General features: G+C 45.0%; 1 protein-coding gene across 1 annotated transcript in view; it reads right to left on the reverse strand.

Moving 5' to 3' along the window:
- Positions 1-7,531: 7,531 nt before the first annotated feature.
- The window catches only part of stk17a (serine/threonine kinase 17a), a 28,355-nt gene continuing 9,903 nt past the window's right edge, over positions 7,532-25,983 (reverse strand). Inside the window, exons 2-7 of the mRNA XM_012833269.3 lie at positions 22,236-22,448; positions 10,566-10,710; positions 9,977-10,103; positions 9,799-9,847; positions 9,384-9,563; positions 7,532-8,736 (exon numbers count right to left, since the gene is read on the reverse strand). Coding sequence (XP_012688723.2) covers positions 8,388-8,736; positions 9,384-9,563; positions 9,799-9,847; positions 9,977-10,103; positions 10,566-10,710; positions 22,236-22,448 — 1,063 coding nt within the window. The 3' untranslated portion in view covers positions 7,532-8,387. The remainder of the gene's footprint in view (positions 8,737-9,383; positions 9,564-9,798; positions 9,848-9,976; positions 10,104-10,565; positions 10,711-22,235; positions 22,449-25,983) is intronic.

Raw genomic sequence — 25,983 nt, forward strand, 5'->3', positions numbered from 1 at the left:
TTGACAAGTTTAAGACAGTGTTTTATTATGATCAGTTCATGATGGACTATAACAAAGGCCATCTTACGTTTCAACCTAATAGCCTACGTTTGTCAGCTATGGAAAATCCTGAGACATCTTCTGTCATCTTTTTTTAGTCTTTCTGTTTGGTGTGAGAATGTGGTGAAATTGTGTTGCGCCGATCAGAGCGAAACACTTGTTCGCCATAGTGTGCCTTTTAAAACAAATGTTTTAACTCAATTTCAATTGTCTGTTGCATCTCAAATGAATCAAATATAAACGATATAAACATGCATAATTATTTACCACTGTAGCCTACTCATGGCCGTCAGTTTGGTGTGAAAAATGCTGGGTTATAGGATTGGTCCGCTGTCCAGGTTCGAGTCCAGTGCAGGACTATATGCACGCACATTTATAAAATCTCATAGCTACAACACTTTAAAGGCCAAGGGTTCAAAATGCACATGTAGCATAAAAATAGTAAATATATTCCATTAGTAATATATATTACACTAAAATATGTATTGAGCCAATTTTGAATGTGTACATATATTTAAAAAAATTGTCATCAAAACATATTTAAAGTACATATTTTTTCTGTTCAGCTGCGTCATACAAATAGACTACTGCAGAGTACAAACAGGTTTTTCTTAGTAGACAGGAAGTAACACCATGACATTTTACAAAGGTAGTAACAAGTGATTTAGTTCTGTTGTAGTTAACAAAATCATGGTTGGAGGAGGTTTAAGTACACATACACATGATGTTGAGAGAGCTGGCCATTGTGTTTGGCCTCTAACCATTAGCCCAAGGCACACGTTGGCCTCTGCATTACTGAATCAGTGTACAGTATTACAGAAGCAATCTGCTCCTTCCCATTTTCTTTATTTATATCTTGTTTGTCAATTTGTTTTCTGCTGCTGATGTGATGCAGTTAGCAGCAACCTAAGAATCACTTTAAATAAAACAAGACACAGATTAAGTGGTCTCAGAGATTAACTTTTATTTACAATATCAGAAGTCATTTTCAAATGTGTTTCCATGAAAGGATGACTGACTCTGACTGAAAAATGTTTTCTATTATTGCTGAGGAGCAAATACACAAAAGAGGAGAAGGAAGATGTTTATGTGTATATGGTCCTGATATTAGCCAAGCAAACTTATAGTGTTTTCCGTTCCGATCAGGTCACAGGTCTTAACCAATCAGAGACCAGAAATACTTCTTTACTTCTTGATTTACCACCAATACTTTGGTTACCACCCATCCTTTACAGACAAACTCTGTCGGTCAAAGATGGGTGGAAGAATCCACAATCCGCTTACCGGAAGCAATTCCAATTGATGATTGGTTAAGATCAGTCACCTGACCAGAATGGAAAACGCATCACGTCTGATTGGCTAATATCAGGACCTTTACTTTTTCGTTGAGCTACGATGTCGATTGCCTAACTTTTAATGTTGTGTCACGTTTAACGCTGTTGTTCAACATTAAAAGCAACTGTTACACTTGTGTCTATGCAGAGGTCGATTGATACAGAGGAACATGCAGAGGTTTTTTTCCTGAAGTGGATTTGAAAGATTTAGTTTGTTTGTTTTTATTTGATTCCATCTATGCAAAACCTTTGTGCACCTGCAATGAGGGCCTGAAAATCATCTATGGGGAAGAGCCAGAGGAAGAAGATCCTCTTTATGTTCCATCTGAGCCACTGGCGCCACCAAGTGGCCACTTTAATATAGTACATCTAAGAATTTGACGGGATCTTAACATATGTTATTTACACTCCTATGAACTTCTGAACACATGCTCTAAGACTAGAGTTTGAAATAGGCCATTTACATTAGAAATACACAGGCTTGTGTGTGTGTGTGTGTGCGTGTTTGACAATTCTATGAACTATGTGTTCAGGAAGCGAACAGTATAAGTTTATCATTCTGTTACAGTACACTCATATAGCTGTTTTAGTGTAAGGGAAAGGGGGGCAGTACATGAATGTCACCATCGTACTGAGGGGATGGGTCAGTTTTCTACTGAGGGCCTCCAAACACTACCTAGTGGGGTTATACACAGCAAACTAATGGAGAAGGTTTTTTTGCCCCCAATGGTGGTCTCCCCTTGTACAATTTCCTTGACCTTTATGTCTGTGCTTTTCTTTTTCAGTATGTTTGCAACCATAACTAGTTTAGCTTAGCTACTGAGCTGTGTTACAGTCATATTCATCCCCTCTCAGTATGTATGACAATTACACCTCTAGTGTTTAATGCACTATGTTAAAGGAGCTTGCGCTAAGCTGAGATTAATGTGAACCCCTTTGCACCTGCTTCCCAGTACCATAGCTAGAGTGGTGAAAGCAGCAGATGGGTTGAATGGACCCATCATTATTTCAGTTGAATATCTGAGTTTACTAAACAGCGGCTCTTGCTCTTATTTCTGGATGACATGATAATTAGGCCTAGTCCCTTATTTTGAACTTGGTTAGTATATACTGTACCTGTAATGTTATGTAGGATGTCTTCAGGTGGCATGAAAGCCATGGCAAATAGGAATGCCAGTGTGTTGTAACAAATATATTTGTATTAGTCAATTAAAGATGTATTTCATTTAGTAAGAGATGGATATACAAAGGGAAAGCCTGACAAAGCACATTTCATCACTAGTGATTTCAGTTCCACACTGACATACTAACATTAACATGTCAACAAACAGCACAATAGATGGATAGTAATCAAGGAGAATTAACTTTATGTCACACCAAAAGTCTTGCCCAGACCCACCCAGTGACCATGTAGGAAACAAGGAGAGGAGTGTGTTCCATTATGTCTGCGTTTCTCACTGCTAGTGTCACTCCACACCCAGCATAACTTCTACGTCAGTCTGCTTCTTCCCCTCACATGGAGAAGAGCAGGTGACCAGAGAAGGTGTTGTGGTGGTGGTTATACTGGTCCAACACCCATACATTTTGCCCCATCACCCATACATGTCACACTAAAAGTCTTGCCCAGACCCACCCAGTGACAATGTAGGAAACAAGGAGAGGAGTGTGTTCCATTATGTCTGCGTTTCTCACTGCTAGTGTCACTCCACACCCAGCATAACTTCTACGTCAGTCTGCTTCTTCCCCTTACATAGAGAAGAGCAGGTGACCAGAGAAGGTGTTGTGGTGGTGGTTATACTGGTCCAACACCCGTACATTTTGCCCCATCACCCGTACATTTTGCCCCAGCTTCACATAGACCACATCTCCCTTCTCCAGCAGCAGAGAAGCTCCATTAGACGTGTTCCCTCTAGGAGCGCTGACAACATGTTCTATATTCTAATAGAGAGAAACTCCTGTTGGTCTATCACCATGTAGATACAGGAATACAGAAAAGTAGTATACACCTCTGACTGGAGCTGTAAAGATACCTACAGTAAAATAGAAAAATATTTATTCTCACTGGCTCTCAGTCTGGTCTCTGCTTTATTCTCATTGGCTCTCAGTCTGGTCTCTGCTTTATTCTCACTGGCTCTCAGTCTAGTCTCCACAGTCTTTGCTTTATTCTCACTGGCTCTCAGTCTGGCCTCCAAGACTTCCATTTGTGTCTTAGTGTATCTGAGCTCCACTCTCTGCTCCGCCATCAGTGCGCTCATCTCTCTCAGCACAGTGTGGATGTCAGGCTGGCAGGTGTGTTGGAGATCTTCACCAAATCCTGCAACCACAACTAGACCAGACCCAGAGGTGTAAAAAGTACTGAAATGTTGTACTCAAGTAAAAGTACAATTACTTTGATGAAATTTTACTTAAGTACAAGTAAAATTACCCATCTAAAAATCTACTCAAGTAAAAGTAAAAAGTAGTTCATTTAAAATGTACTTTAAGTAAAAGTTACTTAGTTACTTTCAACAACTTGATGGGGGCCGCTCCTATATAGTGCAAAAAAGGACAAGGGGTCATAAATCCAATACAAAAACTAGTTATTTTTTATTAAAGGAGAATCTTTAGAAATATAAGTGCAATGACATTAAACATGTCAAACATTAAACATGTCAACACAACATTTAAGAACTTTTGGGAGGACATGTCAAGACATGACAGCTAAAATAAAAAAGTTAAAATACCGCTGCCCCACTTAAACTTTGGTTACTTTACTTGTGTCCACCTTTAGAGCATTAGTCTACAAACTTCTTGTTGAGTTTGAGCAGCAGCTGATTTTCAAGATGAGTAGAGTTCATCCGGGCTAGCTTTGCATTGAACAGCAATCCAGCACAGCTGAAGAGTCGCTCGCAGGCGGCCGAGGCAGGTAGGCCAGTATTGAGTTTCAGGGACAGTTTTTTTTATATTCTGAAAGGCGTTCAGCAGATCCATATTTACTGAGACACAGGCTAGGTACCCTTCTAACTCCCCTGTACCTTCTGGACTTCATTGAGGAAAATAAATCATCTTCATCTGATGAATGTTGTCCAACTTGCTCCAGCCTCCAACATCCGGTCAAGGTGTTGTCTGACATAGACTAGACCTGTAGAATGACAAACAACATTTCTGACAATTAAGTATTGAGCTGCCATCAAGATTCAAGAGTGCATCATAACACAGAAATAGCTATAAATAGCTACTTGAGATGACAGACCTACAGTATACAGAATTATAGCATTATTTTCTATTTCTACATGCATCACAATTCATAATCCTCAATTCTTGCTAACCGGGACCCCTTAGCATGAACATGAAAGACGTGCACGTTGCAAAGCCACCACTTATCGTTATCAATATCTGACTAAACATCGTGATAAATTGCAGATAACGACATACACATTGACTTGTCCAACTGTCTGAAAACGATGGTGTGCGCATTCACATTGTTCTGTTTCAAGGCATGGGAGGCAGCCAAATGATTAGCCTAATATCAGTTTATGTGGTGTATTTCATTGCTGATGACTGATCTGCGGTTTTTAACACAATATGAGAGACTGAACATAATAATTCTATGACCTGAAACGAATGGAAGACAGGAATGGTATTATTAGTCTATGACCGCTGTCGACGTTAGCATACTCAGGTCGGTTGCAAGTGCTAGCCAAAATTAGGCTACTACCTACTAGTGCCATGAAACGCATATTTTGCTTAATGGAGCAAAGCTAACTAAATGACAAAAACGCTGTCTGAACTACTAATGGAAAGGGACAAATACTGTACTTACCAACACATGCTTGCGCAGATTTGAAGATGAATTTGTATAAGCAGAAAGTTCTGACTGACGGATTAGGCACAGTTTACACAGCATATAGCTGTTGCCTCTTTTACGTTGGAAGGCAAACTGCTTGCTGAGATGTGGCCACGGGTTTTCTTCATCTTCTTTAATTTCAACTGGCGGAAAGTTCGGTGCTTCAGCTTGTTGGTGGTCCGCAGCTTGTTGGTAGTCCGCACTATCATCTTCCTCCATATCTATCTCTCGTGACTCGGCACCGTACTGGTGCCTTGCATCGACTCCATCATCCACTCTATGCAGCATCCACCACTGCAGTGAGCATTGTGGTGCGCGATTCCTGCCTTGAACTATGTTTTTTTTTTTTACTCAGTAACGGATGTAATTTCCAATGTAGCGAAGTACAATACTTCAGTCAAAATCTACTTAAGTAAAAGTAAAATTACCGATTTAAAAAACTACTTAAAAATTACAAAGTACACAAAAAAACTACTCAATTACAGTAACGTGAGTAAAAGTAATTCGTTACTTTACACCTCTGACCAGACCACAACAACAGCAGCACAGCACCGGGAGTCTTCATGCTCAACACACACAGCTTTCACCCCTAATGTAAAATAAATGTGTAACACACACACACACACACACACACACACACATATTAGGAAAACCTAAAAAAATCATCTTGAAAATGGCATCATCTAATGTACATGGATATATCAGCATGTAAACATTAGTGAGATTTCTCAAATGTGTACCACAGTGTGTAGTAATGTTTAAGATCACTACTGAACATAACTGCTATACTGTGATGTGTGCGTTTAGGTTGAGTTTCTGTGAGGAGCAGTGGCCATACCTAATCTCAGCAAAAGATGCAAGTGATATTCTGCTCCTCTGTCCCCCTGAAAGAAGTCTCACCTTATCCAGCACAGCAATGCTTTTAAGCGCAGAGGCTGGAGGGAGCATTACTACTGCTCACCAATCAGAGCCTTCTTACACTGAACACACAAATGCCTATCTGGATCAGATCACTTCTACAACTAGTTATACTGGTTCTTCATACGTCTAGAGACAGGCTGTCTTTTTAAACATCAAACAGGGTTTATATACTAAAGATTTATCTAACTCTGACGCCATAAATGTTTCTAATGTCAGCAATAATAGCCACGCTCAATTAAAAGTCCTTTTGTGTCATCCCAACTGCGCTTTCTGTAATGCAAGGATGTCAGTTTAACAAGCACAGTTCGACCCTTCTTATCACCTCTGACCATTCAAACAGTTCCTTCTCTTACACGTATAGCTCATATGAAGCCTAAGTGGCTAAGTGGCTTCAGCTCCTAATAATCTAAGTTACACACACAGAGAAACACAGAAAAGCCATGTTCCAGCTTACATAAGCACATGATTCATACAAGGTAATTATTTATACAAGGCACTTGATTAATACATTCATTAAGTCATGAACAGTGTTTCTAAATTAATTCTGTCACGGTCACAACTCCATGACCACTTTTACACTCATCTGTGATGCTGTGATGATTTGTATTAGGCCAGTGTATCTCGAGAAGTCAAACAGAACAGGGCAAAGTGGTACAGCAACCACAGTGCAAATCAAGGGGAACAATGCTGATTTTGTCAGTTTCATTTTTATTTCGTGTGGCATTGTTTATTGTAGTTTTGAAGCCGTTTTTGAAAACTTTTTTTTCTATTGGAGTTAACGAAATTATTTTTCCCAGAGTTAGTTTTAGTTTTAGTTAACTATAATAATTCTGCTCACAAAGGAGCAGCCTCGGCTTGTGGACATGTTAAAACCATAACCACACTCCCAGTAAGGGCCCGGGCTTATTTGCTTTATTTACTGAATTCACCTGGAGACCCACCTGCAAGATGAGGCTGGTATTTATTCAATACTAAGCCCTGTTACATCAGCAAAACATAAACTGGGATTAAAAAAAAAACCTCACACTTTAGCTAGTAAGGTAGCTCACCTCAGGAAATAAATACATAGTACATACATTTTCTTTTAGACAAGCGAGATTTTAAAGTTGATACGATTAAAAGAGCCAATGTTCATGTTATAAGAGATCACAGGTCATTATTAGAGTCAGATTTAACGTAAATTCAAGTATATTGAAGATACACATGATGTTGAGAGAGCTGGCCATTGTGTTTGGCCTCTAACCATTAGCCCAAGGCACATGTTGGCCTCTGCATTATTGAATCAGTGTACAGTCTTACAAAAGCAATCTCCTCCTATTTATATCTTGTTTGTCAATTTGTTTTCTGCTGCTGATGTGACGCAGTTAGCGGCAACCTAAGAATCACTTTAAATAAAACAAAGACACAGATGGAGTGGTCTCAGAGATTAACTTTTATTTACAATATCAGAAGTCATTTTCAAATGTGTTTCCATGAAAGGATGACTGACCCCCAATGAAAACAGCATTGGACCAATGTACAGTAAAAATGACTACAGAGTGAAAAAAAGACATTCTGCATGAACATAGGAATGGAAAATGTTTTCTATTATTGCTGAGGAGCGAATACCCAAAAGATGAGAAGGAAGATGTTTATGTGTATAATGGCTTATTAAACAGTTTTTTTTATATATAGACATACTTTTAAAACAAATATTAATTATGTTTCATTTACATATAATTATGCCACCCCCATCCCCAACGGACATCTAAACTTTTAAACATACAATATTCACTTTCAGATAAATGGCAAAGGAAACTTACTGAAAATGAAAAACACAGAAACGGTTAAAAAATAAAAAGTGATTGGGTTCCATATACTGTATGGCCCAACATGAACTCCCAAAAAGTTTCAAGCATGGCACCAAAGTTGGAGAAAAAAAGATTAAAAATAATAAAAAAAAAAGTACCACAGCAAGGCGTCGTCTGAAGCAACATACCCATTAAAAGTCAAGAAGCAAAGCAGCACAAACATTAGAAAAAAAAAGAAGAAAAAAAAAAAAAAAAAATGACAAACAAAAAGGAAACAAAAAAATAAAACAAATAAAACAAAAGTTTGGCTTGTGACTTCAAATGATGAGGTTGGGGTTAAAAGTAATAGTAGACTTGTTTGCTTATTTGAAGTGCGTTGTGTGTGAGTGTGTGTGTTTTTTTTTTTTTCGTTTGGTTTTCTCTGCTACTACTTCTTTTCGTAGCGGTCGTTGGCAGTCTGAGGTGTGCTCTGGCGCCTCAGTAAATGAACTCCCCCGGCACCTCTTGGAGGGCAGAGAAGGGCTCCTCAAACTTGAAGCGCTTGGAGATGGCCTTCTGGTCTGGTGTGAGTGTCTCCTTGTCAGACGTCTGGCGACACTGGCCCAGGGTGTATGCGGCCATGACGATGAGCTCCTCGGTGACCTCTTCTGGGTCGGCGTCCGGGTCGGACTCGGCGCTGTAGCTGGAGCCGGTGCTCCCGGGGCTGGGGGGCACCAGGAGGCACTCGCCCACAGGCTTCTCCAGGGGATCGGCGTCCTCCTTCAGGGCCTCGGATGGCTGATGGAGCCAGGGGTGCTGGAGACACTCCTCCGCAGTAGCACGTTCCCTACACACACACACACACACGGACACACACGGACACACACGGACACACACGGACACACACGGACACACACGGACACACACGGACACACACACACACACACACACACACACACACAGGGATTAAGAGGCGATATACTGTCCATAGATAAATGAATGAGCGAGTGGAATATGAATAGTAACACTCTAAATAACTGCATGACTTTTCCAACAGCACACTGAATGTTCGTATTATTCTCGAGTACAACAGCGCTCTGAGCATGGAGTGCTAATTTACATACACATCTAGTGATTAGCAGATTTTTCAATACGATTTATGAGAATCATAATTAGCAGATGCCTCGGTTCAGTCCAGCTTCTTAATGGATAACCACTCTGGACAAGTGACCGTTGCGTCACCAACTTGGTGGGGCGAAATAAGGCTAGAGCTCTATTTTGTGCAAATACTGAGCGACACCACATGGTGACTACCAATGGGGGTGAAGGCAGCGTTACACACGTTGCTGAAAGAATGAGCGATCGGGTCTAGCCTACTTGTCAAGTTCTGTAACCTGGGAACCACGAGCTAGGCGCGCCCCGTTCGTCTCCGTCCTGTGTCCACAGGGTTAGTCTGTCTAGATCACTTCCTCCTGCTCAGTGGGCTCCACTTACTGTGGGTCTTTGATGAGGACTGACTCGATGAAGCGGATGGCCGCCTTGTCCAGGCAGTCCAGCTCCTCCTCGGCGTAGCTGACGTTGATCTGGGAGATGTTGAGGAACGTCTCCTGCTTATCGTCCCCCAGGAACGGAGAGATGCCGGTGAGCATCACGTACGCTAGAACACCGATACTCCTGAAACAGAAACACTGGTTTAACAAGGGGCCTCATCTGGTTTAACACGGGGCCCCATCTGGTTTAACACGGGGCCCCATCCAGGAGATCAAATATAGCCCACTAGTCATTCAAATAAAAAAAAAGAAGCTCATCCATTCATCAGATGGAGAGTGTGCAACTCACTGATGAGCTCAAGTTCTTTTTTGCACCAAAAACAAATGTAAAGAAGATTAGCGCATAAATGTAAACTTACCACATGTCAGTTGCTGTGCTGATTGGCTCATAATTCAGGATTTCGGGTGCTGTGAGAGGAAACAAGTACTGTTAGGATGAACATTTCACCATCGCTGGCCTTTTCTCCACAACCAGTTTTGGGAACCAACTCTGATCCAGGTCTGTGTGTTCGTGTGGGCCGGAGAGCAGTCACTCACCTACGTACTCCGGTGTCCCCATGATCTCTCGAATCTCCTGGTTGCTGCTCATTATCCTGGAGAGGCCAAAGTCCACAATCTTTATTTCTCCAAGGAGAGCGTCGCTGGTGAGGAGGATGTTCTGAGGCTGCAACACAGGAGGAGAGTGAGGGGACACAGTTAGAGACCTTTAAGCAGGTTCATTTAACGTTACAGCCAAATCATTCAAATCATACAAGAATGGAGTCTCAGGAGTCTGCCTGTCTCTGCTGCAGACACACTTTGTGATTATGTGTGTGCAGCTCATTTGTAATGCTCCAACCTGTGTGTGTGTGTGTGTGTGTGTGTGTGTGTGTGTGTGTGTGTGTGTGTGCACGCGCCACGTGAAAGGTTTCTCTGTGTGGCAAGGTCATTCCACAGAGTGGCACACACAGCATTTCAGTGCAGAAAAGATACTACTCCCTAGTGGCTAAACCTAGAAATTAATTTTATTTCATTCTGGTAAAGTTTTGTCCAAGAGCTAAATATGTGAGCAAACCCTGTTTTGCTGTAAACGAGACCACATGTAGGTGTTCAGCTGTTAGGGTGCACAGTGGGGTCCCAGACTCACCTTGAGGTCCAGGTGCACCACGTTGTTCCTGTGCAGGAAGGCCACTCCCTCCAGAATCTGCCTCATGAGCCGCTTGACGTCGTCCTCCTTAAACGCCTCGTCCCGCTCCGCAACACACTGGTTAAAGATCTCTCCACCCGCAGCACTGGATGGACACACACACACACACTAAAGTTAGAGGTTTTCCCGGCATGGTTTACCATCATGATTGTGTATGCGTGCTCTCATTTTTTGTGTATATTGTGTCATAAAACAAACATGCATGATGCTAGTTTGTGCATTCAAACATGAGCACACACACACACACACACACACACACACACACACACACACACACACACACACACACACACACACACACATAGTCTGCTCAGAGTGGGCTGTAAATGAACAATAACATACACACAGCTTTTAAATTCAACACACAACTATATTCAGGACAACAGTGCACAATAATGTACTTCATATCCCAACACAAACCAAAGAACATCAACATTTCAGCTAACTATAATGGAAGAAAATATGTAGGAACATAAGCTGAAAGACGCACACAGACACACACACACACACACACACACACTCAAATTGAATACGAGACCTTAATCAGTAAACAGTGACCAGTGTGTCATGTCACGACACAACAAACCAAAAATATAATTTGGTTAAACTCTAATGGAAGAAAGCATGCAGGAACATCAGCTGATCATTAATAACAGAACATGACCTTTCCTGGTCAGGTGCTTCAGTCTCAGGCCAGTGAACGCACCCTCTAGACCATGATGGGAAAACATGGCCCATGACCGAGAGCTTAGGGGCAGTAAGGACTGGTGGTACGGTACAGCCAATCCAGGTGGTTAACTGTTGCATGACTATCAGTGAGTGTCTTCCTCTACTGAGCAATATGCCTAACCTGTAGAGCTCTCTACATGCCTTGCATGGAGAAATATAGTTACCACACACAGACTGTTGAGTGAAACTGCCTGAGCAGCAATGACAGTGATGCTGTTTAGTTGATGTATAACCAGGGTTTAAACCTATTAAATAAAGCTCAGACAACTCACGTCAAAGTCAGTTGACAGTGTGTGTTTATGTAGAGTATAGTATATACAAATAGGGTTTAATCAGCTGATTTTTTTAAAAATAAGACAAAATATGAATCACAAAACAAGGAAGCTAAAATTGTGCCTTACTAGTCCACACATTACACGGAGGCTCTTTGAATTAAGCAACATATTCACAGGAAATGACTGGCATCATGAAGAAAGTCTTAGTATTGTGTCCGAGGCAGTTTACGCCAGACTATATCCTACTCTTTCACCGTCTCTTCTCCGAACTCACGGAAAATCCCACTCACCAGTTTTCTCCTTACAGGCAACGGTACGTACTGTACCTTTAACTGACCTTAGCCCAAAACCAAATACTGCACTATATCCAAGTGTTCCAATCGTCTCCAAAAGCAAGCTTTGCAGCCCAACCGAACCCATCATAGCCCAGTCACCCACCTCGGCCTGATACAAAACAAAGCCACAAACAAGAGCCACAAAACTTGATTTGATTCCATCAAACTACTATTAAATCTTAATAGTCTGGAGCCCCGAACAGAAAACCAAATCTCCTTAAAGACGGAGTCATGCGAGATGCCAAGTGAGAGCAGACTGGGGTCAGCACCAAAATAAACCCAGGTGTCCTCACATGAGAGAGTGCTGTATCAGAGGGCAGGTGGAGGAAATCAAAGGCTTAGTGCACGTGAGCAAGACGACACCAGGATTACCGGAAATAGATAACCCACCACCAAAAACATCACTGACTAAATATAGGCTTAGAACTTGCAGGGGGAGTTTTTGACTGTCTGGCGTGGATGACCCTTTGGATGAGGCAAATCACTCACCTTAGGGTCTCCTTAGGCGATTATGGTACGTGAAACATGTGCCGTAGGAAAGAAAAACATGTATAATGCAAACATTATGGCACTTTCAAATGCTACTCAAATTCTCTGAAAAAGCCAACATCACCACAATAACAGCATGATCTACAGGCTGCAGTGCGATGTTTTTACCTCATGTTTCAAAGACATTTTCTGACCATTTCTCCTGCATAAACAAAACTTCACACACACGACAGGAAGTCACACCTGGACATACAAGACAGAGCCTGTTAAAAGACAAAAGCATGCCACTTCCTGGGTACAGCCACAAATAGGAACAGTGTCTCTCTCTCTCTCTCTCTCTCGCTCGCTCTCTAAAAAAAGAGCCCTCGTGTCCTCAGCCTTAACTTGGTCACATGTGTGCAGCTGATCCAGTCTGCCTGTTCTCCTCCTCTGCTGTGACAAATTCAATTGACGTAGAGGAGGATGTTAAGGCACGAAAGGAGCGAGGGCTCAGACACACACACACAGGCTTGGCCTTTCCTGAGAGATTACTTTAATGGCTTGGCGTGTGTCACTCTGGCTGCGCTTGACTTCTGTGGGTAAAACCTCACCAACAGGTACCTGACCTAAGCTGACACTGAGATGTGGGTAGCTGACATGAGCTTTGCAGGCTGAGATGCTTAATGACAGGGTTTAGGGAGAGGGGGGAAATCCCTGTAGTTTCCCAGACTGGCCAGTAGGTGTCAACAGCAGCCAGATTTGACACTTGTTTGGGTAAAAGTGGAGCTGCTGGAGGAAAGTCCCTGATTGAGGGAGGGAGGACACACACACACACACACACACACACACACACACACACACACACACACACACACACACACACACACACACACACACACACACACACACACACACACACACACACACACACACACACACACACACACACACACACACACACACACACACACACACACACACACACACACACACACACACACGATGGCATTGAAGGAAAAAAGAAAGCGGCAGAATCTTCTCTGAACCGTTTACTCTTTCCGCTGGTCTCCTGTAATTTGGTGACCTCCTAACCACCCTGAGCGGGCATCTCCGTGTGACTGTGCGAGTCGTGGGCTGCCCGTGTTTACCAAACACAAGGAGCGCGCCCTGCGTTTGGCCCCTGTGACCCCGGCCCAGGAGGGGCCATCAGGAAAAACATATTTCTGACAGTGTGCAGAGTTGCCCAGTGTGTGTGTGTGTGTGTGTGTGTGTGTGTGTGTGTGTGTGTGTGTGTGTGTGTGTGTGGAGGAGGCGGCGGCGGCGGCTGTGCCATTGGTAGCAGCCAGTAATGACAACCTGCAGTGCCAAGATAATTCTGTATTTTTTTTTTCCCTTTTCTTCAGTCTAAACATAAGTGCAAGAAAAAGGGAGAAGGAGGAAGTAGAAAAGAAAGATGTGGGTCATGTTTTTGGATGGATGAGACCAAGTCTGGGCAATCAGGGGCTAAAGGCTGCAGGATGAGGCCTCTATAATCTCTTGCTCTCTCTTACTCTCTCACACACACACACACACACACACACACACACACACACACACTCTCTCTCTATTCCAAGCTGTGTGTCTCGTTCTCCCACACAAACATACTGCAAAACAGACACACACACACACTTTTTAATAAACCCTTTCTCTTTCTCTCTCTCACACACACACACACAAACACACCCCTCAGTTCCGTGGCCTTGAGGGCAGCCTTGAGGAGATCAAACTGAGTGAGGATGTTTTTGCTGTGGCCTATCTGCAGAGCCCTGTTTGACCTTGGCTGGCTCCTGCTCACTGGACCTGTGTGAGTAATCGCAGAGATGAAGACTCCCAGCATGCCCAGGAGCTAGGAGCCCAGCGTGAAAACACAGGAGGCCGTTTAATTGGACTAGGCCCTTAAATCAAAGCCTTACTGGCAACCTCAGAGAGAGAGAGAGAGAGAGAGAGAGAGAGAGAGAGAGAGAGAGAGAGAGAGAGAGAGAGAAAGCAGGGGAAGAGAGACAGAATAAGAAATGGTAAATAAGTAAATGGTAAGTCGGAAGAAAGAGAACAAAAAGAGCATGTGTTCACTAGTGTGGGCAATACATGGAACAATAATTTATCACCATGTTAGTCCACAGTTTGGGGAAGTGCATCCTAGGTGTGGATGCTCTATTGGGGAGGGTTCCCAGTCATTCACTAACAGGAGGGTTGGCAAACCCAAGTAACTCACAGAGACACAGTTTAAAAGTGCCTTGATCTCACTGGGCTAAAACATGGACTGTGATTTTCCGACTATAAACTGCGGATTATATATTGATTTTGTAAACTTCCTGGTGCGTCCTATGCATGGGTATGAATTTGTTTCTCAAAAAGAATAAAATAAAAAGAAATATCTTCATTGTGCTTGTGTGTGCTTTAAACAAGCGTGTGTGTGCGCGCTTTCATCAATGAAGCCTTTGGTTTCAATCTTCATAGTAACGCGGCTCCTTCCGCTCCATGTTTTATGTTGCGGTCAATACGGGTTTGTTTTATAAAATCATATAAAACAAACACAGTCATCCAGCTAATAGTCAGGAAATTACAATATAGCAGTTTATCCATCTGCAACACTTAAATGTGTATGTTCAGAAGTTGGAATGTGTTTGTTTTTTTACAGACTGTACAGAGGACTCAGACCTCTTCCCTAAAAAGCCTGCAAGTGCAACATTTCCACTGGCCCACATCACTGCTGTGTTTGGTGGTGTGGCGTGTCCAGCTGGCAGCATCTGGGAGGGAGACTGGGAGATTGCGTGACCTCTGGAGTCTGGATGTAGGTGTGGCACCCCCCCCCCCTCCCCCACCCCCACCCGTGTTTCCCATATGAGCCGAAACTCCCCCTGCCAGACACCCACCAAATTCCTGGGTGCGGCCTCTGACGAGTCTCAGGTGTCATGAGTGCTCTGTGTGTGTGCGCCTGCTGGCGTGGTTTCGGCTGCGTGGAGGGGGAACGCCCTCTGCACCTTCGAGGGTGTCTGGAGTTTGGGGCTGGCTGGAGCCTGGGCTTTTGTTTTTCGCTGTGCTTTGTTTGACCGTTTTTAACACGCAACCCCACTACCACGTTGTTACTTGGATGAGTGTAGCGCGAAACTGTATATGCTGTGTAATAGCTGGCGTGTGTTTCCTGGTACGCCTGTGTATCAAAATGTGTGTGTGTGTGTGTGTGTGTGGGGGGGGGGGGGGTATGTGTGTGTGTGTGTGAGAAAGACAGAGTGAGCGAGAGAGAGAAAGGGAGTGAGTTAGAGAAAGTTTATGTGAGGGCAAATGCGAAACGTGTGTTGTCACTCCACAGTTCATTAACCTGCAGTGTGCCAGGTCTTTTAATGATAACTTGAGGCTATAACATTACAGGTACACCTGCCCTGTTTGTTTTAAAGGCCACGCTACACAGACCTCTGCATGCTGAATTGCTTGTGTTCTCGATTAAAACCACCTCAATAAACCTGTCCCTCCATTCTTTCGACAGGCTGCTGTTTAACAATGGAATTAGCTGTAAAAACCGACATGCATTTCCAGAGCTAGCTACAGTGAGGCCGAGCGTGCCGAACATTCATAAATCAATAGGCCGGGAAAGGGAGAGCATTGATCCATGTTTGATCTGCCCACTTCCAGCAAATGGAGAGCAGAGTTCTGTCCAAGCTGACAGTAATTACCCCATTCCACTCCCCCACACACACACACACACACACACACACACACACACACACACACACACACACACACACACACACACACACACACACACACACACACACACACACACACACACACACACACACACACACACACACACACACACACACACACACACACACACACACACACACACACACACACACTTCAGCCAACCCGGGATTTGTATATGAAACTGTAACGTGACGGCTACAAAACACATTTGAACTTCAGAGCCATCACAATGAGAAACTGTTCTTTCCTGTCGGACAACGGCTTTCAACTGCACTGACCCAATTCTTTTTTCCATGACCCCATACCAACCGAAAAACTGGAAACCACCGAAAGGAGGCGAGCCTTCGTCCACCTACACTTAGTCTATACTTCTGCTTGCCACCTGCTGAGTTCTCAATTCTCAAATACTTTACAACTAAGGCATAAAATTCCCACTCAAATATCTCTGTTGATTGCCCAAAAAATTAAATCAAATAAAAAAATATAAAAATATAAAATAAAAAAATATCGCTCATACACTTACACATATAGGCCTATATTTTACATTAGTGCACTCAGTTACACTAAGCTGAAAGCACTACCCTAGTCATTGTCAGATAAAGAGCAAGTCCCATCAGAGAAGGGCAATCACAACCCCCCCCCCCCCCCCATCTCTCTGGAGATTACAGCGCTATAGTGCTCCCCCCCCCCCCCCCCCCCCACTGGGCTGGCAGCCATGGTCTGGGCACTCACGTGCTGCCTCTGAGCACACTGACATAATGAACTCTCCTCTGGAGTCACAGAGTAGAGAGGAGGAGGAGGAGGAGGAGGAGGAGGGAGGCTGGATTCCACAGCACAGCCCAGCCGGACCGGCCCAGAGGAGCTGTGCGCACCCCCCTTACCCCACCCCTGCCTGGACTCGCGGTCCCTCATACGCATGAATAGCGCCCTATCATCACTGCTTGACTGTCATCCAAAGCTCCCACATACATCCCCCCTTACCCTGCCCTCCCCTCCCCTCCCCCTCCAAACTGGCCCAGTGCCCCAAAATATCCATCAGTCTAAAACATACGACAGACAAGAGAAAGCCCAGAGAAAGAGGAAGAAGAAAAAAAAAAAAAAAAAAATGACCCGTCCTTTACAGCTGTGCTCTCTCTTTCTCCCTCTTTATTTCATGTGCGAGATCCTCACAATGACACCATGCATTCCGCTCTACTTCCCCTCGAAAGAAAAAAAAAAAGAAAGATAAAATGGCTCCATTATCATCAGTTGTGAATAGCACTACCAGGGCCAGTTCTGTGTGTAGAGGGGGAGGCATCCTCTTTCTTTTATTACATTTTATTCTCTCTTTCTTCCTCCCCTGCGTCCCCCCCTCTGGCTCGTGTCTCCTATGGAGCGCCCCCTCTCACACTCAGCAGAGGAAGAGGAAGAGGAAGAGCAGAGGAAGCTGGGATTTGCCAGCCGGTCGGCCCTGGCTGAGGGGGGGATTTAAGACTGGGGAAGCTCCGCGGCAATTAAGGGATATTTTCAAGGAAGATTAAATACTAATACACGCAACAAACACAATGTAATCTCGCTGGGGCAATACTGGATGCCAAATCTGAGTCGAGTGGGTCAGTCTCTCTCTCTCTCTCTCTCTCTCACAAACACAAGAGCTTCTCCCCTGCTGTCCTGGAAAAGCTTTTGACTTGGGTCATATTTTTCAATCCATGTTTTGTCTGGTCGCTGGTTGTCTGCAAAATGGGTTTGGTCTCAAATTGATCAAATAGCGTGAAGTGATCTGGAAACTCGAATGAGCAGCTGTTTTTTTTTTTTTTTTGCAGAGTCTGTGTTGGTTGTTGCCGTTTTCTGTTCTTGCTCAACACCTCAAAAAAGTCAACGACAGTACAAATCAAGGCACACCTGTGAGTGCAAAAGTTGGAGTTGTATCAGTTTAAATATTAGCTGAGATGAATTTTATGAGGAATCCTCAGTGACTGGGTGTTTCAGCTAAATGAGCACCAACACAATGCCCTTGGCCTTGAGCTTAGCATGCTAATCTGCAGGGGCAATCAATTATCTCTCCAATAACCCCTGCTGCCCCCATCCCAGCAGGCCCGGCCAGAAGCAGCTTTACTGGAAAACCAGCGGGCAGTCGCCATGAAAACTTAACGCCGATGAATCTGGTGCCACATGGGCCGCCGGGCTTAGCTTGCACTCACAATTTGTGGCACATTATTCGCCGGCCAGCCCAACTCCTCTTGCAGGGAAAAGTAAAATAGGACACGTACACTCACACATTTGCACTAAAGCTGTCTGATAACAGATGAAATCGGTGAGAACTTAGTGTAATTTCAAAAACTAAAGCTATTAGTTATAAAAAACAATGTTTCTGGAACAGGGGCATGTTTATAATTAGAACTGGGCACTGAAACCCACAACTCCACCAGCAACAGCGCTTAAAGCAGTCATTGGAAGAAAACCTGGAAGGGATTAATCATGGTGGGTGGGGTGAGGGGGGTGAGGGGGGTAGGAAACGGCACAACACCTGCTAATTTGTAGCCTGGGCTGTTTCTGTGTGTGCTGGCTATGATCTGATGGATCTGTTGCGGGACCGGACCTCGTGGAGCGAGGCGGCCCTGACCCACATGTCTGCCAGGCGGCGGGCACATGTGCTTCACATCCCCGACGGCGCTTTATGAGCTGGTGAAGGTGACATGTGATGACGGCCTGTGCCACCTGTGCTTGGCACGCGACTTGCTCTGAGAGAGAGAGAGAGAGAGAGAGAGAGAGAGAGAGAGAGAGAGAGAGAGAGAGAGAGAGAGAGAGAGAAGCCTCAACGCAACTGACTGACCAATCAAACATTGATGCTATGGGCTACAAATAGGAGGGTGGCCAAGGGAGGGAAACCGATCCTCATCTGTGCCGTTGGAAAGTAGGCATCTAGACTTACTAAATGGAATATCATCTGTCTTTCTGGTGTTCAACTTTGAACGCAAACACAACACACAAAGGCTCCAGACTTGGGAAAGGCATTTCACATATCCATGCCCTGAATTCTCTCACACACACCACCCAGCAGTCATCACACACACACACACACACACACACACACACACACACACACACACACACACACACACACACACACACACACACACACACACACACAGAGATATATAAGCGCACTATACTAGTCTTTTCCATTTGGCCTGAAGTGTGAAGCCAAGCATTCCTTACTCCACAGCGGCTTTGTGCTGTAGTGTATCTGGCATGGTATGCCAGCAACGCTCCAGAGGGTCAATATCTGTGGCACACTGGCTCGATCCATACTGGGCCTGTTGCCCTCTGGGTATTAGGAGGTAGGGGGTAGATACACAGGACAGTTAGATGATGATGCTGGACTTGAACTCAATCCATCCCAGCACATGCCTTTCACTGGCAGGGCAAAGGAAATGAGAATGACCACATACTGAGTGAAGGCTATTCAGCGTCCCCCCACCCACTACAAACAACGGCACCACTGGCATGGAAACAAGGAGCCTATGGACATGGTTTTGGAAGCCAGGCATGAGAAAGGACCAATGCTGACACACACACACACACACACACACACACACACACACACACACACACACACACACACACACACACACACACACACACACACACACACACACCAAAATAAAACAAAACAAAACAACAACCAGCACATGGATCCTCATACATACTCTATCAACCTAAGCCTTCACCCCACCTTCCTCCTCTGTCGTTCACTTAATCACACTTTTCACAGTCCCTATCTAGCCATACCCCTGCTCCCAACATCCTCACTTACTCTCTCTGGGTTTGGGTTTCTCTTTTTCTCTCTCTCTCTCTCTGCTTCTCTAGCTCCCCTCATCTCCCTCCATCTCTCTCTCACCCCCTCTTTATCTCTCTCACTCTCCCTCTAGCTCTCTCTCTAGCTCTCTTTCTCTCTCTCCCCCTCTCCCCCTCCCCCTCTCCCTCCCTCCCTCCCTCCCTCCCTCCCTCACGTGCCCCTGTGCTGCTCTATAAACAGTCCCTGTGCGGTTTCAATGGCTGTGCATCTCTGGCAGATTTAAAGGCCTCTGCTGACCCCTGTCCAAAGCAGAGGGCAGCCCTTTCTCACTGGACACTCGCTGGGAACCAGGTCACTCTGTGGCCGGCCAGCCTGCCTGCCTGCCTGCCGATGGCTCAAACCGCCCGAATGGTGCCACATGCAGACAAACACGGCCAGAGCGGTCCGGGCTCCAATAACGTGACCTCGCTCGCAAGTTCACTCAGAACGAGAGGATTTCAGCTGCATTTAAATGACTCGAGGATCAATGCCACGCTCAACTGGGCTTAGGAGTTGACATGCGTTCATGACACGCACAGTGGAGCGGGAGAGATGAGGTGCTACTGGCGCTGTAGAAATCAGAGGCTGGGTTCACGTGATGGTTTAAAGGCCTCCATCTCCAGAGTGACAACAGTGAGACACGAGGCCACCTTTGACCATGCAGTTCAAAACACTGCGTGCTCAGGGCTCAAGCCTCTGGGGTAGCATGACCTGAGCAGTACCATCAACAAACAGTCAGACACACACACACACACACACACCTTAGTTTTCATTTGATACATATTACTCTCTTACACAAACACATACATGCACAAAAGTTTTTTTTTTTTTTATTGTGGTGTGCTGTATGTTTGTGTGTGTGTGTGTGTGTGTGTGCCCCCCACAAGCACACACACACACACACACACACACACACACACACACACACACACACACACACACACACTGCCCCTGTATCAGGAGCATTGGGTAGTGGGTGGGGTGACCAGTGTGGCACGTTGCTTAAATAGCGCTGGCTCACTGGAGCGTGCTGGATATCGCCCCAGGCCTTACAACCGGATTACTGCTCACCCCTGTCGCTCGCTCCCTCTCCCTCGCTCCCGCTCCCTCTCTCTCTCCCTCTCTCTCTCTCTCTCTCTCTCTCTCTCCATTTCTAGCTCTTCCCTTCTCCCTCTCTCCGTCCTCCCTTGCTGCTCTCTCGTTTACCGCTCCCAGTCTCTCCAGATTTCCCTCAGTGTCTCTCTCTCTCCTGCTCCCTTTACCTTTTCACATCTCCCTTTCTTCGTGTGCTCTTCGCGTGGCTCTCTGCTACTCACTGTACCCCTCTTTCCAAATCCATTTTTCATGTCACTCTATGCATTTGGGTCTTTTCCTCACTCTTTGTCTTGCTCTTGCTCAGGGTCATTTTTTTTTCGTTCTCTTCACTGAACCACCCCTCTCCCTACCTACCCTCCCCCCCCTTCCTCTCCCCCTGCCTAATGCGGAGTAGGGGCACAATGGGTATAGGAAATTCCTCCCTTAATATTTTAACCAGCGGTCATGGTTCTGCCCCCCAATTACGGTCTCCATGTGGGCCAGTGTGCTGCCCAGAGTCCGAGGTGTGTGTGTGTGTGTGTGTGTGTGTGTGTGTGTCAGGAGGGGAGTTTGCCATGCGTGACACCCAACGTGACAGTTCCAGGACTTGAACTTTCACCCACTTGAGACTTGGGTCCAACACAATCGCCACCTCGACAACCGACCACCCTACTTAATTCCTTTTTCTATTGTTGCCTGTGCTTTAATTAAAAGACAATGGGAAACGGTAGATATGTAGATGCGCTGGTGTGTTGTGTGTGTTAATGTAAAGAAAAAAGGGATGGGAGACAGGAATGTGTGCGTGTGTGCGTGTGTGCGTGTGTTAGAACACAAATCAAGCACTAGCATCACTTTGCTGGGCATTCTGTAGCGGGCTAATGACTGCCGTGTGTGTGTGTGTATGTCTGTATGCAGTGTGTGGGAGTGTGCGTGTATGTATGTCTGTATGCAGTGTGTGGGTGTGTGTGTGTGTGACTGTATGCGTGCGTGTGTGTGTGCGTCTGATCATCGTGTTGGCCATTTTGGAGACTTGGCTCAGGATTATCCACATGCTAATGTGTGTATGAGTGCGTGTGAGAGAGTATGAGACAGTGTGTGTGTGTGTGTGTGTGTGTGTGTGTGTGTGTGTGTGTGTGTGTGTGTGTGTGTGTGTGTGCGTGCCACTCACAATTCGAGCACGAGCACCATCTCGCTGGCCATCTCGTAGACCTGGTACAGGTTAACCACACGGCAGCTGGCTGTGGCAAGCTCCAGCACGGCGATCTCGTGGATGATCTCGGAGCGGCAGTCCTGGCCCTTCCTCCTCTTCCTCATGTACTTGGCAGCATACTCTCGGTTCGAGCACTTCTCCACGCACTTCCGCACCACCGCAAACTTCCCTCTAACAGACAAGAGAAGAGAGAGAAAAATCAGTTCACACCTCAGTACTACCATACAAACTGGTCTTAGAGTTGATACGCAACTGAAGTGGATCAGATAACAGATGTATGGAAGTGATTTTGTTCTGGCAAACCAACTTGCCATTCAATAAGATTACAATACAGCATTTCTAAACATGGTGTACTATCTGTACATTAAAAGCAAATACGGCAAAAATGAGGTGAATTTATTGTATCAGAATCCTCAAGCAAACTCTCTCTCTCACTCTCCCACTGTCTCACACACACACACACACGTTTTTTCAAGCCACTAAGAGACAAGACTTGAGGGTAATGGCTCACGAGTGGGGTGTATTGAGTTGGGGGAGTATGTGTGTGTGTGCGGGAGGGGGGTGTTGTATATTGGGAGACTGGCACGCTTGTTATCATTGGAGCTGAACATCCCTTTGTCCCCGGCCGGCATGGCTGTGGGATGAAGTCATTGGGAATCCCGCGTCCATTTTCCAAGCACACAAGCAGCTGCTTTCACAGCGCGAGAGAGAGAGAGAGAGAGAGAATGAGGGTCTGACCCATTTTTAGCTCGGCGGGCCTCAAGGTGCAGCGCCACAACAAGCAGCTAAACAGAGACTTGGCTCATTACTGGGGCCTTGTTTAATAGAGTGCCAAGGGCTTGTATGAACTTCAGTTTATGTTTACCAGTGATGCTGAGAAAAGGCTTGCACTAAATGAAGCCAAGCCACTTACAGACAAGCCACTTAATGTCCACGTTACTGTGCCAGTAAGCAAATAAGTACTTGGGTCAGAAAAAAAAAAAAAAGTCTGAGCATTATCTTAGGATGGAATAACACACGTGTCTGTTTAAGATGCCCATCATCATGTCTTCCTTCAGAAACGGTCAAAATTCATAAAAAGAAAACCCTGCCTTCAGACAAGTGCTTTAGAGCCTGTGAAGTCAGCGCGGACCTCGAGTGAATGATCAAGACTCAGTGAGGCATGGTGTGAGGAAAAACACTCTTCACTCGTCAGGGTCCGCTCCACTCAAGCTGTGAGAGGCCGGGAAGATTTAGGCCAAGCTGTCGAGAGACTTAAGAGCAGCCTGGTTGGAGGGCTTCTGTCCTGAGCTGGCCTCGCTGATCCATCTGCCCCCTGGCCAACTAAAACTTCTTTTCTAGTGGTTTTGGTTTTCTTTTGCATTCTTTATTTAGACTTTATCATTGAAGGCAGGGTAGGCGATTTATTTATTTGTTACTCTTCTTGAAATCGTCTTTACATCCCGATAGCAATGGATAAATGAATGCTCTGATAACAAAAAGAAAAAAAAAGGCACTAACGCTAGTAGACTGTAGCTATGTTAACATGCACTTTGTATGTGATCTACCGGTGTGCATGTTCGCAGGTGTTTGTATTGTATTTGTGAGCAAGTGTCATTTTAGGGTATTTATCTTATGTTAGTCTATATTGGCTTTGAACGGAACGTTTTACAAATGTCTTATTTGTGTATTCTTGTACAGAAAGAGAGACATGAGGTAGATACAGTTGGCAACGACAGTTTGCGGCGCTTTTCCCTCTGAGCACTCTCCTTCTCTCTCGCTGTCGTGGACTCTTGCTCCAGTAGACAGGCGTTGATATGATTTGGAAGAGTGGCTTTGGAGGGGTCTGAAGGAAGGGGCTAACATTTTCTTCGGTTGTATACTTTCAAAATCTATTGAACCCTTGCTGGTCTCTCCAGAATTGCCGAACCTACCTTTAAAAGGTAGCGAACAACCACATGTTTGAGAGATTGCATATTAACAGGATTAACGACTGATAAAATATATTTCCATGTTTGCAAACTGTCGTTCTCCCTTTTGCTAACAGGACTTAAAGTCTGAGTTTTAGAGCACACACACACACACAACTACCAAATTTCTGTTCAGTTATGGGAGTCTGTCAATTTCAAAAAAGATGCCGCCACTGCCGTCCCATTCAAATGCTCCAGTCTCACTGTCTCTTTGGGGGCTGTACAGGTTGAATGGTTGTGCATGGCCTACAATGCTTGAACCCACAGGCCCGTCGCAAAACTGGATTGAGAGAGGAAGCGGTCTTCCAGATATTTATGCTTCCACAGATCGTCAGAAATCAGAAGCATGATCCAGGGGGCAGATACGGAGGCAGACAGGAATAAACTCAATACTCGAGAGAGCCACTGAAGACCAAGGTTAACATTCCAATGAGAGAGGGAGAGAAAGAAAAAAGGAAGCAAAGAAAGAAAGAGAAAGAAAGAAAGAAAGAAAGAAAGAAAGAAAGATAGATGAGAAAAACAGGCAGAAAACAAAGATTTAAATGAGTAAGAGAAAAGGGCTGAAGACGGTTCATGAGCGCTCACACAAGTAAGTCTCAGACAAAACATGCCCTGAAACTAACTAACAAAGTCCCAACATAGCCCTATTGTTCAATCATGTCCTGAAGTGCTATAATTGACAGTGAATAGCACAGCCCAGGTCAGTGTTGAGTCTGGCCCGCGGGGAGTGTATCTGTGTGTGCTGATCCGACCTCATGTGATCGTCATGGGTTTGGATTGGGCCTCCGGGCTCGGCAGGAAGCAATCTGCTCTGCCCTCAGCCCCAATCTGTCCAGCGCCCCTCAGATTTACTACCAGCAGCTGGGGTCCACCTTCCTTTTGAAAACATGTCCTCAAAAACAAAAAAAAAAGGAAAACTTCAGAGAACGGGAGGTAGGGAGGGGGGGCTCCTTGGGTTAATGCAGGCATGATAAAAAGCTGTGAGGATTAGTGTCTGTTCTGGGCCTTCTGGATTTGGAACCCCTGTGAATGGAGGAGTGGAAGTGAAGAAAGAGCAGTTTCCCCCGTAGAGTTAAGACCAGTTCTGAGGACACTGTCTGGATGAGATAAGAGCGGAGGAGTAGTCAGATTGCTGGACAGACAGTGTTTACGTCGCCCACGGGAGGATGACAAGGGACATGACAGTGAGAGGGAGGTCAGTGACGCGGGCACTACCACAATCACCCAATCCCATTAGATCGTTAATTAGCCTACCGTTCACTCCCATTGAACCTCAGGGTCCTGGCAAGCCACAGATGTCACTGCGGGACCTGTTGTTAGTTATACTTAGGCCTTTGTTTGTGTGTGTGTGTGTGTGTCTGTGTGTTTGTTTGGGTGTGTTTGCCTGGATGTCTGAGTATATCAAACTGTGTGTATATGTGTATAAGAGTATGTTTATGGTTGTATAGGTCTGCAAGTATGTGACTACAGAAGACAATGAGTATAAGATTGTTTATTCATGAGAAATATTGTGTGTTTTAGGGCAAGAGTTAGAAAAAAAAAAAACCACATGGCTTACAAAGGATGGGAAAAACAGACCAGCCAAACAGATGGCAATAACCAACTTTTACATAATAGTGTGAAAATTCTTCAGGGGGCAGGTCTCATGACAGTCTCGGCGTAATCTAAAGCATTCATTACAACTTAGCAGCCGCAAGGTCAATCGCACAGGCTGACAGCTTACAACCACCAGTATAATAAGGCACCTTCCACGCTTT

Source organism: Clupea harengus, chromosome 17 (genome assembly GCF_900700415.2).
Source record: "Clupea harengus chromosome 17, Ch_v2.0.2, whole genome shotgun sequence".
NCBI classification, from domain to species: Eukaryota; Metazoa; Chordata; class Actinopteri; order Clupeiformes; family Clupeidae; genus Clupea; species Clupea harengus.